The 17,921-nt window shown below is 38.2% G+C and overlaps 1 protein-coding gene across 4 annotated transcripts; it reads right to left on the minus strand.

The window, feature by feature from the left end:
• Positions 1–86: 86 nt before the first annotated feature.
• On the minus strand, positions 87–17,835 carry LOC113077660 (paired amphipathic helix protein Sin3b-like). Of its 4 annotated transcripts, XM_026249968.1 has the most exons (21): positions 17,303–17,835; positions 15,980–15,988; positions 15,784–15,890; positions 15,540–15,693; positions 15,180–15,224; positions 13,977–14,315; positions 13,519–13,671; positions 12,680–12,802; positions 12,451–12,540; positions 12,220–12,338; positions 11,893–12,103; positions 11,231–11,347; positions 10,900–11,138; positions 10,416–10,599; positions 7,064–7,757; positions 6,753–6,922; positions 2,606–2,779; positions 2,373–2,465; positions 2,120–2,211; positions 1,527–1,725; positions 87–1,133 (listed from the first exon to the last, which is right to left on the minus strand). In XM_026249968.1, exons 1-21 carry the CDS (start codon positions 17,411–17,413, stop codon positions 900–902), a joined length of 3,657 nt encoding a protein of 1,218 aa, XP_026105753.1. In that variant the 5' UTR covers positions 17,414–17,835; the 3' UTR covers positions 87–899. The 4 variants fall into 4 exon arrangements, with proteins under 4 accessions (XP_026105753.1, XP_026105754.1, XP_026105756.1 ...); XM_026249969.1 differs by lacking the exon at positions 15,980–15,988; XM_026249971.1 differs by lacking the exon at positions 15,180–15,224.
• Positions 17,836–17,921: the final 86 nt, after the last annotated feature.

The following is a 17,921-nucleotide window of genomic DNA, read 5'->3' on the forward strand; positions in this document are numbered from 1 at the left end:
TATCAAAAGATTGGATGAGTTGATTTTCCAAATATACAGTCTTCTGTTGAAAAGGTGAGAATTCAGCAAAAACCATGACCCCTTCATTAAGAACTGCACAACTAGGTTGTTTATTTCGTGATAACTGATACAGGATAAATGTTATACATTCTTTTTTCAAAACACTGATATTTTGTCATTTTTTTCTGTTTTAATATGTAAAAATTACACCAAACAAAAGCAAAGATTTGGCGAGATCGATAGGATACATGATCTGGGTGGTTAACAAAATCATGAGCAGTGATTGACGGACAACACTGGCGATCCTCTGTTCAGTTATAAGAGACGATGAAAACGAAGAACACAAAACAGAACTAAAACAAGGACGTTACGGATAAGATGCCAGTGCGCCAGAGAAACATCATTTTTCCAAGTCATCATTCATAGCATTCATATGCACACAGAATAATCTTCCTGCTGTATATATGCAATCGCTCGAGCTCTTGAATTGAATTTACTGTACAAAAAGACATACAGATGTTATAGACATACTTTAAACCTGGTCTCTCAATACTTCAGTATAAACAAAACAAAAAAACTCTGGTTCCAGGAGCTAAAACTACAATGGACTTTCTTTCTTCTTCTTAAAAAAAAAAAAGAACATTCACATTTCTGAAACGTCTGGTAACTGCATCGATCATGATGGACACTAGTGTCGAGATGCTTTTCAGTGAAGCACTCCCTCTTTTGAGCAGCTGTCTGTCCTCAAACCACTCCTGTCTGTTCGCCGTGTTTCAGCCAAGCATGTTTACGCTTGGACATTTGAAAGAGTGAGCGAGAAAGAGACAAAGAGAGAAAACAGAGAGAGAGAGAGAGAGAGAGAGAGAGATCACAGAAATCCATCCCAAGGCTTGAGGTTGTTACGGTGAAGCGGGGGCCTTGCTGTTGTAGTGCACCTTGTACCTGTTGACATGTAAGCCTTTGACCTGCATGGATACACGGGTGGTCTTGCAGGGGATCATGTCCTCATCCTCTTCTCCCATGAGCCAGTCCTGCACGCTGCGCTCTGCGGCAGGGGACACGTGCTCGCTCAACCAGCCGCGGTGCCACTGCTCAAAGTGCTCGTGCTGGGCCTGTGCTACTCTGTGCTGGGACTACAGGGGAAGAGACATGACCAAAATAATAAATACACTTAGTGAGTGTTTTATTAATAATAGGATGGACCTGTTAATATGATCAAAAGTGACAGTAAAGACATGTACGCTGCCAAAGATTTCTATTTCAAATAAATGCATTTCTTTTTATTTATACAAAAAACCCAAAAAATGCAGCCTTGGTGAGCATTTGTGACTTCTTTCAACAACATTATAAAAGTGCACGAGTATATGCTTAGCATCATTTATTATTTGAATTTAGCAGTCATAGTCAAGTATTTAAAAAAATGTTTTTTAGAGACTGCACTCAGAAAATGCAATGTTTTCAGATGGAATACTATAATTAAAAATGTATAGAGACAACAGAAATGTGGTTGTATTTGATCAACATACCTTCCGAGCCTTCACCAGGGCCCCTCGGCGGTACATGTAGTCTTCGGAGTTCATCACAAACACCATCTTGTGTGTGTTGAGTTTGAAACGGCAGTCCAGGTTCCCGGCTGTCTCCACACCCATCTTCCGATGCCACTCTCTCCGGCAGCGCATGGCTTCCACCTGCTTGAGCTGCCAGCCACGGAAATGCCTCAAATTCCTAAAAGGTGAGATGCACAGAGGTGCAGGACAAATGTTAATCTAGATGCAGCTGGACAGACTTAATTGACCAGTAATTAAATTTGTTAGTCTATGACCTTATATTGAGAATTTTTTATATATATATATATATATATATATATATATATATATATATATATATATATATATATATATATATATATATATATATATATATATATATATATATATATATATATATATATAGGAACAATTAAGTGTGTGTGTGTGTATATATATATATATATATATATATACACAAACACACACACACATATATATATATACACATATATACATATATATATATATCCCCTCATATTCATATATAAAAATAAAAGAGCAGGTTAAACCAGTGTAAAGAAGGTTTTTACCTAGGTAGAAACACAGGCTTGAAGTAGTATCCTTCTGTCTGAGAACACACAGACTCAGTTCCTATATACTGCTCCATATAATTAGACAGGTTCTGAAACAAGACAGAGCAAATATTAATGCATTTGAAAACAAGATGACTTTCCTGCCTCACCAAACCAGATCACCCTTTTACATTTGACAGTTTAAGATTTTCTAGGAAAAAAACTACCCATGTTTTAGAATATACATATTTTTTTCTTTGTGTGGAGGCACCTGAACATCCAGTGGGTCATCGCCTTGGGCCTCCTCCGTGTCCAGCAAATCAATGGTTAAGGTCACCTGACCTTTGTTTTGAATGAACATGACCTGACAAGAGAAATATCCAAGAGATTACAAACTAAATAAGGTTAATACAAAACAAGCATAATTCATAGGATTGATGCAACTGAGGAGGTGACTATCACATTAATTTTAGCCATATATAGAGACAGCATTAGGTCAAGCACCTTGAAGCAGTTTTCTTCAGCCATGACTCTCTCAGCCTTCCATTGGTAGCTGGCTTCCCAAGCAGCACGGACACACTGGGATGAGAGATTTCCACCAGCGGCACCCCTCTTCCTCTCGGCCAGGTACAGCTCAGTGACTTGCAGACACACTTCATCACTGACTAAGTACTGAAGCTGTTGGAGTCAATCAGAGAGAAGAGAATTTTAACAACTAGACAACAGTCTTATTTTTTGGTTGTGTTTGTGGAATAAAGGGATTCAGACTAAAGTTAAAGCAGCAAAAAACAAAAACAGGATTCTACTTGTTCTTATGAAATATGAATGTACTATAACATTCCCTTCCCAGTCAGCTCACTCTGACCATTTAAGAAACATGTTAACTACATTATCCATCAGATTCTAAAGGCGAAGGCTGTTCTTGATAATCCTGTTCTAACTAAATTATTTTACATTCTTGATAATCCACCACCTGTTTCCTGACAAAGGAAGGGATGCATCGCGCACATTACATACTTCAACATGATTGCAGTGTTTCAAGCCAGTAGTTTTTAGCATACCATACGAAATCTACAATGAATATTAAACCCTTTTTATTGGAATGCACTTTTTTTTAACATAAATAGACAAGGATTTTATTCAGAGATTGTTTTACTGATGTATTTTCTTTTTAAAAAGAAAAGAAACACACTGCAAAATTGAGTATTTTGGGAGCTTTCATGCTTATGATGGGCTGAATGATAAACTGAAATAAAACCAAAATCGTACTTTGGCTTAGTGCGATTATGAAATCACAATGACTGTGATTTAATTAAATAAATATGCAAGCCTGTTTACATATAAATGGCCATTCAATATTTGTTAACTATTCAATTAAGATAAATCAGTGAATCAGAACTGGGGCCCGTTCTTCGTACATTGTTTATTACATCCGAGATCAAATGACACATCCAAGATGATATCATCGTGCTAATCATGTTGTGTATTATTAGTATCGCTGGATTGAGTTGTCTGAGATAATTTCGCGTTCATGTGTTGGTTTAAAAGGGGATATGTATCGATACTCGAAACCATGATCAGCAGTGCAGCGATTGGCTGGTGGCAAGACGGCAATGTGATGACGTCATATAATTTCAAATGACACCCGACGAAAAACTTGACAAATTTCTGGACTTTTATAAGGAAACAGCCAAGCAAACAAAACTACATAAATGTTATAATAGATACATGAAACAGATAATAGATACATGTTTTTATTGTATTAGAATTTTTTTCATGATTCCCAATTATTTAGATGCGCAATTTATAACAGTTGTGCAGTCTTTACATTTTTATTTCAATGTAGAAATTATCTATTCATTTTGTTTTATATTTGGACAGATTTGTTACGTGACAGCATTAATGAAAGTTTCTTAAGGGTCAATATTATGTTATCTGCATCTCCTGCGCTCCATCAAGCCACTCTTATAATAGCAGCCATCACTCAAAATAATGCACGACGACTCTATTATCTGTATAGCATGTGTGTAAGACTCTAATACAATTATGAAGTAATACTTTTATGACAAATAAATATTTCAGTGAGTAAAACTGGCTGTGTCTATAGTAGGCTGTTCTGGACTACACAGCATTTTTATATTATTTTTAAATATTTTTTTTTAATGATTATTATTTAAAATTATTGTTCCTGGATCAGTACGATACTCTTGTAATAAGGTAGCGGTCCTTATTAATCCTGTTTACATTAAATAAGCCTGCTCCCGAGCAGGTTTAAGCTTACGAACCTTTGCTATGACAGCAGCTTCGGAATAAGCTCAGAAGAACCAGATGATCCAAGATCACGCCAAATCGTCAACATTCAAATCCAGCTAACGGAGTTAGCAACGTACGAAGAACAGGCCCTTGGTCTGCATTCAGCCCCAACAAAACGATGCAAAAGGTTTTTTAAATGGAAACAGTTTTGCATTGAACACCCTGTTCTGATCACTCAAGAGTTGCAACTATGGCAGATGAGAAAGGCCATTATTTGTGTTCTTTTTAAAGAATATTCAGAGCCTGATGAAATACATAATAATAATAATAATAATATTATATATATATATATATATATATATATATATATATATATATATATATATATATATATATATAATATGCGTTTAATACTGCAAAATATGCTCGATGTTAGTCATTGCCCTTTCCATCCAGAATAAAAGAGAACATCCCCATCGAGTGAAGGGATTTGTGGAAACTGAGGTTCCTAATTATTGAGGCCAACATTTGCCTCGCATTTCTGGATGAAAAGACAAACATTTCAGGTGGAGGATAATCCACTTCTTGCCTCAGAGACTGTGTTATGATGATATACTTATGACCTCACTATTTTTATTGCGAGTATTAGGCTTATCTTAACTTATCTTAGACTGCTAATCACTGCTGTGGTGCTATGATATTGTAATATTTACCATTATATAAACAGAGGAGTATAGAAGAGTTTATGAAAGTGTCGCTCCACAATACAATAGCAAAATATATAAATATGTAAAGCATTTTTGTGTTACATTAATCAGTGTCTAGCACACCTTCCCAAGACATTGCAATTACTAAATTATATTTAGACAGACTTAAAGAAGTTCCAGTTCTATACTTGTATTCCTGTATTATTTCAGTTATTTTGCATTTAATGTAAATAAACATGTGCAAACAATATACTTGCTCTTGTGAACTTATTGTTGTGTTAATTACATTGTGCGAGCGGTCTCTTAAATACCGTGTGGTTTATATACATGTTGCTGCTGATTGTGCTGACATTTTTGACACACCCACCAAACAAGAGAAAACTCTCTCAAACCTCGTTGCACATTGTTTTCTGGAAACATGTCATTCAAATCAAAAACCGGAGCAAAATTTTGCACACTGTTTTGAGCTTGAACTTGCCCCTGATGTTATTTACATGAAGTCTTCCAAGACTCTATGAGTAAAACCAGCTAGTCAGTAAGTGAAGAAATTGTGTAAAATTTATGGAAAATATATTTCTAGGTCTAGGGCTGCACAATTCATCAAATTTCTAATCGTGATTACGATTATGGGTGCCACTATTACATTATCGTTCAAAGATGCAATTACATTTTTTTAAAAACAATAAAAAATGCATACTTGCATTATTCTGTACCCTTAAGAGGTGTTTGCAAACTCAAACACATTGGATAAAAGACATTTTGTCCAGCTGATAGTTGTCACTCTGTTGTGCATTATAGATATGTTAAACGCCAAACTGTCAAAAGCCGAACGAAATAGCGGTACTTGTTTGAACTGTGAGTCACACAGACTTTTTATCCGTTTGCCTAAAAAAAGAAAAACACAGCACGAGTGCATGTGTTTATTAAAGTGACCTATTCAGTTGATGTGGATTTGTAATTTAATGTCTTTAGGCTACGGTATACGGTAATACAAACACCATAGAAACTATATAGTTAGGCTCATTGTTTACCATGGTAATAGGGTACTGTACTTTTGGTTATGACTTACAAATGTATGAAAGATGAGGCTGTTACAGATTTCACAACGGCACTGTTTTTGTTAACGGAAATAAATGTACATCTGCATCCCAACTCAAGTAGTATAATAGTATAATATATATATATATATATATATATATATATATATATATATATATATATATATAGCAGCATGTTCATGTGCTACCAGATCAGGTGCTGGTGCCACTGCTCTCCAATGTTAGTCTGAAGCCCTGATAATATAAATTGTACTGTAAAATGTTACTATAATTAAAAAATGTATCCATTTAATTGTAAAGAAACAAGTAGCTTTGGTAAACCATTTTTTGTTTTTTGTATTAGTATAACATTATTATACCATGCATAATTTTACCTTTTTTCTTGTTTAAAGAAGAAACCAAACCAATGTATAATTGACATTTGAGCCTCAATGCTATAGAAAAGCAATAAAAGTTCAGGAAGTGTTTTCAGCCTTATATAAATATGGCATGCATCTTCAAACAATGGCATAAATATGTTCAAAATAGTCGTTATTAATGATCGCAATTACAATTTCAAGGGAAAAATCGACCATTATGATTTTTGTCATAGTCGTGTAGCCCTACTCTGTGTAATACAACTCATCGACCCACCTGTCTTACGATGTTCTGAACAAGCTTGTCGATGGTAAATCCGATGTAAGCATGGATGGTGAACATCTCTCTCAAGGTGTCCTCGTACTGTGTGGCATCCAGGTTTCCATCTAGTAGACTGCGTACCATGTCTAAGAATGCTGGGTAATATTCCTCTAACTCCACCTCACCTGATACAACAGACATTACTAGTACAAAAAAATTGTGCAAGCTTGCTAATTTAGTTCTAAAACTAGACTAACAAATCTGAGTGGAAAATCCAATGCAAAACTTCTGTAAGTGGAAGTGTACTTGTGCATCGTTATACTCACTGGGTTGTTTTAGACGCAGCTCCATGGCCAGGTCGTTTGCCTTTTCTCTGCGCCCCTCTCCTATGAGCAGCCGTTCCCGATTCTGCTCCGCCCTGTGTTCCAGTAACTGTCTCTCAGCCTGCCTGTAAACCCTCAGCAGCCGTGAGCACAGAGTCTGGTGCAGCCGTAGGAAGAAGTACCAGTTATTATTGACGAAGTACAGGTTGTAGACTCCATCCAGCTCCTTCTGGTGCTCAGCCTCTGGGTCCCGCAGGTCCACCGCCTCCCCTTCTGGATTCATGCCATGAGCGGCCATAGAGGTATCCATGCTCTGAGGGTAAGTGCATCGTCTTCGTCTGAAATCGCCATTCAGTTGTTGCTGGCCACCTGTTGTTGAGACTCCGCCTCCTGTGACGGCACCGTCCTCACCTTCGGCCTCCTCATCCGTGAACTCTTCTGTCTCACTAAGCTCTCCACGACGGGCGAAAAAGAGGTCGGGGACAAAGTGCTGGATGATACGCTTGATGTGGTCCTTGTCATCCTTGTGGATGGTGGGCTGCCGCTTGACATGGTAGATGATGAGGGAGGCAGCGTCCTCCAGGATCTGTTTGTCTTCGTAAGTGAAGATCATGTGGGGTTCGCTGGTCGAACCTGTGCCCGAGCCGTCACGACCTTGCTGGCCCATGCCACCCTCTTCTGTGCTCTGCTCCTGTCGCTGTAGCAGGGAAAAAACAAGAGCACTAGTTATCTGCAAGACAAATGAGACTCTGCGACTTGAGATGAGCTTTTGCACACTGTACTCCGTTTTTATTGAGTAGTAATGCAGAAAACAATTCAAGTTCTTAGTGTTCATGCTTAAGTTTATTCATACAATAAAGAAACAGATCTATGTGCTGTTCCTAACTTAACCTGTTGTTACATGGGACTGTACTTGTCCCAGTTCAACCCATCCAGAAGTAAAAACAAACAAATATTTCCAAGTGCTACTTTGGCTAAAAATAAATAAATAAGTTACCTGGTCTACTGCATTCTCTAAGAAACATTTCTCAAAGCAAAGTGCAAATAGGGACTTTTCAAAAATATAACGTTGTACAAATCACCCTGTGAAGATAAAGGACAAAGAATTGAGAGAAGATTTGGGGAGGAATTAAAAAGAGATTTTATACGTAGTAGATTGGAATAATTCATGAGATGTTGTTCATTAAATTGTGTGACTGAAATAATAAATACATATACTCTTGAATTAGATATAAATAGATATAAATAAATACCTCTCTTTTTGGGAGAAAAATAAAAATGTGCAAAACACATTATTTTTCAAATAAAATGCCACTGTGACCTAAATTAATGTTCACTGAACTCACTTGTCACCAGTGCTGAATTTGTAAATTGCGTAGTCCCGGAACAAAATGGGGTTACCAATCTGGCATGTGATTACGGAAATGGAAGGTAGTGGAGCATTCACGCAAACACATTGGTGGACTAGTTTAGGTGATTAAGAGCATGCATTAGATGCTTTTAGGGTCTGTAACACCACAAATAACCTGGAAATGCCATTCAAATTTAAAACAGCAAATTCCAGGCCTAAAAAAAAGTTTTGTAAAAGTAGTGCAATTTTATTTTACAAATCTCTGTATAGTTATATTTAGTCAGGTCCTAAATTTAAGTGGGTGACTGTAGCTATATCGCATGGTTTAATAATTATCGCAGCTTTCAAGTAAATAATGAGGGAAATCCTGCATTTTTTCAACATATAATTTAGTTTTGAATAATAAAATAAATCCACACAAACTATAAATGATTAAATCAGCCAGTCGAAACCAGCTTCTACGGTTTCAGCTATTAAAATAGTCCAGTTTTATATGTAATATCAAGTGATTATACTTCGTTTCGTTTTTATAAAGCAGTGGTTCCCAACCTTTTTCAACTCGCGGCCCACACAACCAAACACATATGTTTGCGCGGCCCACTTCAAAAAAATTAACTGACCCCGCTATTGTTGGGTTAATAACTTAGTACTCAGAAGCTAGATTTTAAACTATATTTATTGAATAAACTAGACCTGTGCGATATGGACAAAAAAAAAAAAACTATCGCGATTTTTTTGATCAATTTTGCAATTGTGCTTTTACAGTCATAAATGCATTCAGGATTAATTTGAAACATATTTCCAAAAGAAAACCAATCAGAGCTTTATCAAAAAGTTGTAACATCTCTAGAACAGACATAAGTCAAAATTATCACTATAGTGAAGATGTAAAAAAATGTATAGACTTGTGGCAAAAAAAAAAAAAAAAAAAATCCTGTATACAGGGACTTTTTTTTCTTTTTTGCCATGCATTGTTCATAGAGCTCATTAATTGTAGCGGTGCCTCAGGTGTTTGCAGTGTGTATACAGTATGTGTATGCGGTCAGCAGTGAGAGCGCATAAATATAACGCGAAAGCACATTAAAATAATGCACGAGTTCGAATCTCTCTGTTCGCAGCAGATTTCCTTTGCTCTGTCACAAAACCGGTTGTGCTTGCTCAGATACACCCTGCTTTGCGAGGAGAGAGTGTGCACACTTAAAACGTGTCTCCTCTCACTTAAACTGCATCCTGTTCACTAACAAATTCACTCTATGCTCATGTGTTAGACATGAATTATTTTCGCACGTTTTTATTTCTAGTCTTTTACCGCAGTGAGAACGCTCTGATCCGTCAACATTGGCTCAGAAAAAAGGCGCATCACAGACAGTGTGTGAACCTGGAGTTAGGCATATGCGCACGCTCAAATCGTGATTTTAGGACGTTTTCTTTTAATCGCACAGCCCTAGAATGGACTGGAAATGAAGAGACCACAGGTTGAAAACCACTGTTATAAAGGTTCGTGGCTATGAAGCATCTGCTTTTATTTGTGTGCCGTCACAATATCAACAAATGTTGTGCTTTTGTAGAATGGGGAAAAACAACACGATGTGCTATCTGCCGTGTCGTCTTTAACAGGAGAACAAAAATGAACCAACACTCAGCGAAAACATGGCTCACAGAAATGATAAATACATCTATAGAAAGCTTTAAAGGCCTGTTTAATGGAGATGATGAGCCAGGATCGGCAATTCCCCCTGTACCCCATCCCCCCCGCCCGCCGTACTATTTCCCCCAGTCACATTTATGGTAGTTACTTTTGCCGGTGCTTTGTGGCAAGCTTAAGCTTACTGTGTGTATTTTACAGCAAAACTGTTCAGCTGTTGATGACATGCACTGCTGTGGGACACGAAACACCGAAACACTCAAAATAAAAGGCAGATTAATAATTATGGAAAAAGCTCTTTCCTGGATCCTGAGTCATCATCGTTAGGCCATCAGAAACAGAAGAACAGCTAAACTCACCTCATCATAGATGCTCTCTATTTCATTAAGAAGACTCTTGGATCGGAGAGCCTTCATGTCGTTCTGTTTGAAGTTGACACCCTGGTGGTCCAGTGATTTCAGATATGCCTTCTCATATTGCTCTCTCCAGATTTTGTTGAAGCTCTGCTGGGCCTCCCTCCACTCCTCCTCTTTGGCTTTTAATCTATGGCAAAAACATCAATCCATTTATTCTTCAATCAAAATGTCATTTCTGCTAGACTGAAGGACTCTTAAAACTTTAGAAACAATTGCCTGCAAAATTAGGGATGGTGTAAAAAACACATCTATTGTTTTCATTCTTGATTAACTATGCTGGTTTGATTAGCTTGTAAATACCAATGATTTTCCCACCAGAAGCAAAGAGCAGCAAATGCAGAATAAATAGGTGGTTGACACATTGTTTTTGCTGTCAAATCAAACTGTAGAGATACCCGGTTTGTCATTTAGGTGAGAGGAAAGTAACCTTTTGAGTACGACAGGAACTGCAGAGGCTGGACTCCTCTTCAACCCCTCTATGATCTCCGGAGCCTTGTCGCCATAGATACGATAGATCGCACGCCGCTGGATGACCTCAGAAGTTCCACCCAGACAGTCATCCAATCGGAAGCGCTCTTGATCCTCCGGCGAAAGGCGGGATAATTTCTTTTGCACACTTTCCAAGACTCTTATCGTTGCCAAATTCGTCTCAAGCACAACATCCAGCTACGAAGCAAAAAAATAAACAAAGAATCTACATCAACAGAGTTTCAGTTGAAACCTAAATCTCCCAATATTTCCCAAAGAGATCATCTTACCTCAAACCTCTCATCCTCACAGCGATGAAGCTGCTCTTCATATGGTGTTTTCTTGGAACTCACAAAAGTGGAATCTTCTGACCAGGAAGGAAATGAGACCCAGGTATCATTCAGCACCTAAAACAAAACAGCGAGCTTAAACCTTGTACTACCATCAGGAAGCCGTGGCAATATCAGGCTGCATTTTTTAAAGATGTCTTGTACACCAGCCACTTCTAATTTGACAAATTAGATAAATAGATAAATCGTTTTTTTTTTTTTTTTTTTACATAAAATTACTGTTTACATACAAGCGTTTCGTGACGATACGAGCACCCTGAGTTTTCTAGGCACCCTGGAAAAAGGGCTATTTGAGATAAGTGCTTCCATTCAAATTGAGCAGGGAAAAAAGAAGCAGTGTGGGGGCTCAAACACCCCGTTTTCCAAATGATTCATGGAGATTTGGGCTTCTGCTGATTTGTACCATTATCTGTGAATTGGGACCAACCCAGGATTTGTGTCATCATTAACGCTTCTCGTGACGACAACATGGCTGGCATTTGTTAAGTGGCAGATTTGCATAATTTCTCTTATATTTTTAGCATCCTTCTGAGGTGAAATATGTATTAAAGCATTAAAGAAAAGAAAAGGGGAAAAAAAAATGTCTGATGAAAAGGCAGTACCTCTTTGCATATAGCAGTTCGGCCACTGCATTTTGGCTGCTGGTAGGTCTTGGGCAGGGCTCTGTAGCTGGAACCCAGGCGTTTACAGGAGGCGTAATCCACTTCTCTGCCTCCACCCTCCATGTAGCGGTCAGAGAGGCCAGTGATGGCATGAGACAGCTCTTTATCACCCAAAAATGACTTAAACTGGGTGTACAGTTCTGGAAACTTCCTACAGAATGAGGCACCAGTGGCATATGACTCATGAGCGACATGTAAGGCCTGCGAAATACACCATATGAAAACAAACAGGATTAAATAAACATGCCCTATTTAAATCTTTCTCACCCCAAGAATGGAGTCACAAGTTGCAGGAGTTCGGCCCCTGAAACCACTTCCTGATTGAACAGAGCTATGCAGCGTAAGAAATTCTCGTACACCTCCTGACTCTTAAGCAGACGGCGAACCTAAAAAAAATAAATGAAACTGTTCAATGGCTCAGACTACGTAATAAATCCTATGGCAATGGCTGACTTGCTAGCGCTTACATTTCAAAGCAATTTTGTCAATGAAATGTACCTTGTCAAAGAATGTGAATTCCCGTAAAACTCCATGCTTTCCGACAGAGGCAAAAGATGGGTCCTTGGAACAGGAATATTTCATTTTTTTCTATGTGGATTAAAAAAAAAGATAAACTGTTTAAGCAAAAGTAATCTGCATATACTAGGAGAGATTTCAATTTTCCAGGTCTTTAGGATACAGAGGCAATGGAGCATATGGGACTTGCTTTGGCAAAATGAACTCTGACCTTCAGAAGTGGGGTCATGTGGGGCAATAACATGGGTCTAGGCCTCTTCTTGCTCGGTTTATTCATTTCCTCATCCTCTACTTTCTTCAGATTGTCTTTGCCAGGCAAAGAACCTCCAGTAAACTGGAATCAAATACAAAGTTCATATATTTATTCATACATACACACACACACATATAATATGTTTTTTTTACTAGTGGGTGCAGGAGACTTAAGTTCATATGTGCAAGTGAGGATAGTAAAATAAAGTAAATTGTGACATATTCTAGTTCAAAGATTTTCATTTTGTCTTCTCAATGATTAAAATCCAGGCAGTTTTCTTCTAAAAAGACAAAAACGTTTAGGTGGAGAAAAAAAAAATTCATGTGACATATTCCATCCAAAAATTCTTCATACAGTGGACTACCAGTAAAATTGATCAAATTTTGGGACCAAAAATTATTCAGATGACTTGACCTGACCATGTTTTGCTTAAGTGTTATCTGACATTATCAAGATGAATTTGTACTGACACAGTTACACTCTAAGATCGTCATATTCTATTACCAAGTCCTAAACTATAGCAAATAAACTGTTATAATGTGTGAAATGTTGCAGGTGTCTGGATAAATTTTTGTTCGACTGTAAGTCAATCTACTTTTCAAAGGTTTGGGGTCAGCAAGTTTTTTAATGATTTTGAAAGAAGTCTCTTAGGCACACTAAAGCTGCATTTGTTTGATTCAAATAATAAGAACAGAAGTGTAAACCCAGTTTAAGAGAAAATCCTTTCATTGCAAAAACGCAAAACAACTTTTTTTTTTTTTTTTTTTTTTTTAAGTACACAAAGATCCTTTTCTAACCAGAGATCTCTTTGCATCAGGCAAAAACTGGCCAAACTCCGCAAGCAGATCCTCTTGACCTTTGAAAAGGCTAGCCACTTTAGAGAAAACCTCATCTTCGGTCATTCCTCCAGTGCTTCGCCCTCTGCTCTCCTTCACCTCCAGCTGCTCCTTCTGCAGATGAACACAGGATGCACAAATCAATGAACATCGATAAGTTTACATGATGGGTAGGAAAACAGTCCAAGAGTCTATTTCCTTTAGTGCCAGTTGTTAGTAGCCTAGTCTCAGCCTCAGGCAGAACAACCTGCTATAATTCACAAGCTCCAATAAGATTGGCTTGCTGAAACGCAAAATATCTGCAAGCAGAAATGTATATTCCTACATAGCTTTGATTCCATATTAAACGTCTAGGTAGGGTTGCAGGTAGAGGCTAGAGGAAAAACGAAATAAAAATATGGTTTCACTATTGCTCTCACCTGGTATGTATGCAGAATTTCCAAAAAGGCCCGGTAGGTTTCTGGGTTGTCCAAAAATCGGTTTTTGATCTTATTGACGTAACTGATGGCGCTGTCAAACTCTACAGGGCTGGGCTCTGATGTCGGAGGGGATACCGAAGTGGGGGCTGGCTGTGATTGGCTCTCTCGGCTGGGCAAAGGAAGTGACAACCTGCTTGATTGTTCAGGAGGTCCAGATGATGAAGCGACGCTCTCCGGAGAGGTCACGGCTTCATTCGGAGCTGGCCCTGCTTCAGCCACTGCTGACGAAGAGGCACTAACCACAGAGCTGCCCGTGCTCCTTCCTGGCCCTGGAGAGACCTGAGGGAAAAGAGATACCAAAGCCTTACTTTAATACACCAAGAAAGCCAACATCCCCACATAGATTCAGCACAACAGGAGAACAGGAATGCATAACTTTTACTACAGCAAAAAATAATATTAATATACTACCATTCAAAGGTAAGTTCTTTAAACCAAATGTCTTTTTTTTTAATGGAGATGCAACATTTTATAACAATATTACATTTATTCTTGTGGATTTGATTACATTTACAATATTGCTTAAAACTTTAACGTCTGCAACAAAAAAAATATATATATTTTAATGATTTTTAATGGTTAAGAAGGCTTCATTTATTTGATCAAAAATATGGCAATACTCTGAAATATTACAATTTTTATTACAAGTTTTCTATTTGAATAGATATCGAAGTGAAATTTATTCCTGTGATGCAAAACTGAATTTTCCACAACCATTATGCTTCCGAAACTCACTGTAAAACTCTGTGTAAAGTTCCTTAGAATTAAAATATCCAGAATAGTACATATATGTATATGTATTATTATTATTGTTTTATTACACCTATAAATGTTGCCTGTGACAATCAAAATGAGATGCAATCATTTTCATGAAATAATGGTGCATTTATTCTAAAACACCAAGCTAATGTCTTTGGACTGCTCCCTGACAGTCTATGGCATGATGACGTCACCAAAGTGTGAACCTGAAGGAAGCCAGCAAGGGGGCCCATCTAGGACAGGGCCAAAGTCAACATGAAATCAATATTAACCCTATGTGCTCTCTTATTACACATTCCTGTCTTATTGTGCACGATTCATCAGTGCACATTATTCCAAATTTTAAAAAAAAAAAGGTATTTGCACTCATTAAAATGAAATTACTTGCTCCGCCTCTTCTTTTGTCTTCTGCCAGAAAGTCCACGTGGGCTAATGGAAATGCAAAAAATAAAAAAATAAATTGCAAACAACTATTTAGGCATTGTTTTATCAAACTTGAATTCTAGTATGCAACACTTGCTTCACAGTCTATTCAATTGCCGTTAGCTAAAAATAAAGATCTACCCTAAATTGTTTCTCTCTAAATACCTTGCTTCATTCAGAAAGGTCACGCAAGTAATATTAGCTGTGAATGTGGTTCAATGATGACCTTTTCATGGTTGACGAACTGAAACAGTGAAAATGAAGAACAAAACACAGACACCAGCACAAACAAGTAGTAAACTGATCTATTAAAAGTCCTACCTGTGAAGACGGTGGGGACTGTAGAAATGCCATTCCGTTCTTGGGAATTTCGATCCGATAACCAGGCGGTAAAAAGGCATTAAACCCCAGGACAAGGTCAGGATGCCCATGGAAGAGCTGAGAAACTCTGTTAATAACTCCTGGTGTGTCAATGCTGTGGATGGAGGTATCGGAAATACAATCACACAATGCTTTTTTGCATCAGTATTCATCACACATTTAAAGTGCACAGATACCTACATACCTTTGAGACTTAAACTCTTTCATGATATCCAGAAACTTATTGTATATTCCCGGATCATTTCCGAATCGTATTTTGACTTGGTCCAAATAAGATAAGGCATCCTCCACCTGCAATAGGAATAAATATTATTTACCTGAATTATGTTTACAAACAATATAAAGCATAATAAGCATGTATACAGTGACAGAATGCTTACCGAAAAGTACTGTGGTGGTACCATGGTACAAGGTATGGGACGGAAATAACATGTATTTACATCAGTTAAAAAAAAGGTACATTTTGACAAGTACAATGGTAAAACCATGGTATTCATGGAAGCACTATGGGGCATAACGCAAAGATCCGAGGGTACTATTAAAATATGATACAAAAAAACTATACCATAGTACTTCCACAGTACTTTTTAAGGTATTTTGAAGAATGCCATGGTACACATCCAAAATACCATGGTGGTATTGTGTTGTTGTTGTTTTTTGGCTCGTGAAAGAACAGAGGTGTGGGACATCAGGTCCATTTCATTGAATGACTTGGCATTTGCTTCTACTATTAAAGTAATACGTTGTCTACGTTCTTTGAATTATGCAAGAAAAACAAAAAAGCACTGTGCAATCTAAACCACTAACGCTACACACCTACAAAACGCAAGTAATTCGAATTTTCCTCTCTGTTCACAAGAACAAAAACCCAACGAGAAAAGAACGGACGCCTAAATAAACCTTCAAGATCAAAAGAACAGCTGCAATTTCATATCCAACCACTGCGATGCAGAAAACTGAGCCCAAATCTAGCGGCTCAGGAGAAAAACAGCCGGTTTATATTCTCTTTGTGGTTTTATTAATATCCATAGAGGAAGATAAATGCGCTCACTGACTCATTTAGCTTTGCTGCGTTAGCACTAGTGCTAGTAACAACACACAACAACCCCGTTACGATTTCACAAACAAAACGCGATTCAAATAGCTTTTTAACAGAGAAACGCTTCGGCTAAGCTTAACATACACTTTTCATTTCTTTCAAAGGTCGGGCTAAAACTAAAAGCGACACGTTTATGACAAAAGCAGCTGTTTTCTGAGCAAATCCCCCTGTCTTTCTCTTATCTACGTCGGTTATATCAAATAAACCGGTTTAATCGTTAACTAAAGGAGTGTAAAGCGTGATTTTTGGCGGAGGCACAAAAAATATCCACCGGTTTTGGTTTTAACAAAGAGCAGCGGAGAAACCCCGACCGCGTAAAGGGAAAGCATTAGACTTTAATTCAGCAGATACACTTTCATCATGTTGACTGGTGATCTAGCATTGCTTTGAACACGAATCGGCGAGTTAAGCGACAAAATAAAAATCGACTTTTGCAGCTTGAAGTGATGTAAATAAGTGCGTACGATTTTCAAATCCATTTACACATACTCAAGTGTGAAAGCTTTGATATGCCCCATATGCATATGAACAGCACAGCACTTCCTAATACACAATGCGTTGTAAGAGAGAAGGAAACACATGCACTTGCTGCAATGCTTCTTACCTTTAGTTTCTGAAAGTGCTGCTGCTGGACTTGCTTCTGAACCACATAGGCCTTGTCTTGGATCTGGTTGATTTGCTTCGCAGTGCTGCTGCGAGCCTGAATTTTCGCCATGGTGCGTTTCCTTCCTTCCCCACCAACAGCCACCGAAGCCACGATGATTTACCGTCGCCCCGTGTTTGCAGTTTGTTCTGGCGTACTAAAACCAGTTCGTATCGGGGGGCCACCCAGCTCTCTTCCCCCCACAAGTCCGGTCTACTTTACGGACGGCCACCCAGTTACTCCAGCATAGACTTCCAGCTCAAGCCAAGTGTGTTCAGACTTCTCAGTCCCTTCTAAAACTACACCATAACGCGTGCGGATCAACAGCGAGACCCCATCGATATCCACGAAGAGAACCAGGAGCAATTTAAATATATTTTTTCCAATGGTCGTATTATTTAAACAAATGATGTATGTCTCTTTAAATTCGGCGGCAGCTGTGCGCTCTTGCGCTCGATCCTAGCGTCCGGAAACGGAGGGAGTTGTGGAGAATTGAAAAGCGCATGCGCACAAACCGAAAGAGGGCGGAGCGTACGGAATCTCAGCGGCCGCAGGCATGAATGGGATTCTGCACACGTTT

The sequence above is a fragment of the Carassius auratus genome, unplaced genomic scaffold (assembly GCF_003368295.1).
Source record: "Carassius auratus strain Wakin unplaced genomic scaffold, ASM336829v1 scaf_tig00023098, whole genome shotgun sequence".
NCBI lineage: Eukaryota > Metazoa > Chordata > Actinopteri > Cypriniformes > Cyprinidae > Carassius > Carassius auratus.

Coding starts and splice junctions, on each gene's coding strand:
- LOC113077660 (XM_026249968.1), bottom strand. CDS start 17,413: ATGGCGAAAATTCAGGCTCGCAGCAGCACTGCGAAGCAAATCAACCAG. Junction 14,316..15,179: donor CAAAAGAAGAGGCGGAGCAA/GTAATTTCATTT, acceptor CTTTTCCCTCAG/GTCTCTCCAGGGCCAGGAAG. Junction 12,803..13,518: donor CTGATGCAAAGAGATCTCTG/GTTAGAAAAGGA, acceptor ATTTGATTCCAG/TTTACTGGAGGTTCTTTGCC.